Source organism: Montipora capricornis, chromosome 9 (assembly GCF_036669925.1).
Source record: "Montipora capricornis isolate CH-2021 chromosome 9, ASM3666992v2, whole genome shotgun sequence".
Taxonomy (NCBI): Eukaryota; Metazoa; Cnidaria; class Anthozoa; order Scleractinia; family Acroporidae; genus Montipora; species Montipora capricornis.
Window position 1 is genome coordinate 19,723,819 of NC_090891.1, and position 2,500 is coordinate 19,726,318.

The following is a 2,500-nucleotide window of genomic DNA, read 5'->3' on the forward strand; positions in this document are numbered from 1 at the left end:
TGAAGTGTCGGACTGCCAGGGAAAAGAAGGGGCCAACGAAAAATAATTAAAACTAAATAGAGAAATGGGGTATTACAGACCTTCTGATAGGAGAAGTAAAATGTGTGTAGATTGGAGTCGCCAAACCATAATGAAGGAAGTCTTCTTCACCGAGCATGCCCGAACAGAAGTAAAGTGCTTGCATCATGCTACGCGTTGCCATGATACGAAGAAGTGTGTTGAAGTATGGCTCGTCCGGAATATGAGCGGATTCCAAGGACGTTGCGAGGGACTTGGCGCTATCCACGTCGATATGAAATCCCTATCGATGGCAGAAGAGAAGGTTTTTACAGACAGTATCCATTTGAGCACCGTTAAGTCCAAAACAATAACGTTGGCAAATTACAACAGAATCAAATGGACAACACATGCGGAGTCTACAGACTCTGAGAAGAGTATTAACCCTTCAGAAGGTATTGTAATTTTCATATTTTTTCTTTGGCACGTAACCACGCTCGTCCCTTGGGTCAACATGGGAAGAGCATGCATAACACAGCGCGGGACCCAGGCCTCTGTTACAAGTGTATTGGCCGAGGCGGAAAATACCATAATACTCTTTGTTTGTCAACCCAAATTTGGAAAAAGCATTATTTCCTGTTTCTCTTGGGACTAACAATGGTCACAAGAGAAAACAAAAACAAAGCTTATTCAAAATTTGGGTGGACTATGGTATTTTCTGCATCGGCCAATTGTTGGCTTTTTCCGACCCGCGGGAAACAGGCAATTCGATCCCATGGGAGGCAGAAATCTTCAGATTTGTCGTTGAACGGTACCATTTTGACATGCGCAAAAAACACAACAATTAAAGAGCAATGCCCAAGAAAAATGTGATATTGCTAGAATCATGAATTGAAAAAGAAAACAAGCAAAAATTCTTTAAAGCAGTGAGAAAGAATTTCCCTATCATGCATAACTTAAATATTAACTGACAATGTTGACATTTGGACAAAATGCTAAGCTGACCTTTGAGAGAGCAGCCTTCACCAAGACATCGTAGTTGGCGGGAGGTGGTGAGGGGTGCCTTCTTAAAAGAGCAAACTCTGGGAATTGTTGAAAGATTTTCTTCGCCACACAAATATTGGCCAGCAACATGAACTCCTCAACAAGAGAGTTGGTTTCCCTTAAAACGAAGAAATGACAAACAAGATGAAACGAAACATATTTACACAGAACCAGGCGCTAGGTGTCCCAACTGTTTAATATACATATTTATATTTTTAAATCAGAAGAAGCAGAAATGGAAATCGTTAGCGAATTGACAGGTCAAAAAAACTATAATGATAAGCCTTACAATTATTGTCAAGAATAATAATTACTGTTAAGACTTCACAATCTTAAATAACCCTCTCGGAAAATTACAAGATGACATACACTTTGTTTGGGGTGAAGAGATTGATATTTTTTATTAATGAAAACTGACCGAGCTAAATCTCTCTGTGCACCACTAGCTGAAGAGTGTGGAAGGGATGATGTGGGAAAAAAAATGGATTACTGCAGCTGAAGGTCTATTAAAATAAAACACAGGTCACATTCCACAGGTGAGTGTACATGTCACTGTGCTGCAGACAAATAAAAAACACCAAAAATGTCTCCTAGCGCTAATCACTAAACAAAAATGTTGTTTCAGGGCTCGGGGAAACTTTTGGCTTAGTTGTTGATTATTGGAGCAGCGATTTCTAGTCTTGACCTGTGGAATGTGACCTGTATTTAACAGACCCGCCTTCACTGCAGCTGTCACACGAGTCAACAGCGCCACATACAACCGCTAAAACAACCAGATCAATAATCTATGAACCCTATTGCACAATTTTATAATTTGTAACACAATCTGACATGGTGAAAACATTGAACAACACTAACAATGCTCGCGTTAGGGAATACAAATTGTACGTACGAAATAAAATCACTTTATTACCGTTACGTATTTCAAAAACCATTATGTCCTTTTATACATCCAGCGATCGCTATTCCAGAGGTCTAAGGTGCACAATAAGCGTACGTGAAAAGCCAACGTAGCTTTAATTGGAATCGAAGCCTGATGTAGATCACCGTGCAACGTGAAAAAACGGCGAATTATTTTTGACTGTTATGCTCGTTAATTTGCGGCTGCTTCTTACGGAACAGCTACAATTTTAAAAATGATTAAACGCGAATTCTGTTCTCAGTGTTCTTCTCCTGGCTCTCCTCACTAGCTGCCATCTTTCTTTCGACATTACACCAATCAGAGTTCATGTGAGAAAAGCACCAATCAACGATCTTTTTAGTTCACTGTGTGCCAGGGCGCCGCCATATTGAAAGCCGAGAAGACTCTGGGAACGAGGTTGGGCAAACGGTTTGATAGACATTACTCTTTGACAAAGTGAAAAAGATGTCAAACCAAACATTGAAAGTCGTTTCAAACTAGGCACAGTTACCAAGCATGCCAAGTTCGTCTTCTTCCATTGCAGCCTCTGGTTTATTT

The 2,500-nt window shown here is 40.2% G+C and overlaps 1 protein-coding gene across 2 annotated transcripts in view; it reads right to left on the reverse strand.

Annotated features, from left to right (window-relative positions):
- The window catches only part of LOC138017870 (exosome complex exonuclease RRP44-like), a 52,732-nt gene that overhangs the window by 14,764 nt on the left and 35,468 nt on the right, over positions 1-2,500 (reverse strand). For both annotated transcript variants that reach the window (XM_068864850.1, XM_068864851.1), the window contains exons 20-21: positions 1,003-1,159; positions 81-301 (exon numbers count right to left, since the gene is read on the reverse strand). In XM_068864850.1, coding sequence (XP_068720951.1) covers positions 81-301; positions 1,003-1,159 — 378 coding nt within the window. The remainder of the gene's footprint in view (positions 1-80; positions 302-1,002; positions 1,160-2,500) is intronic.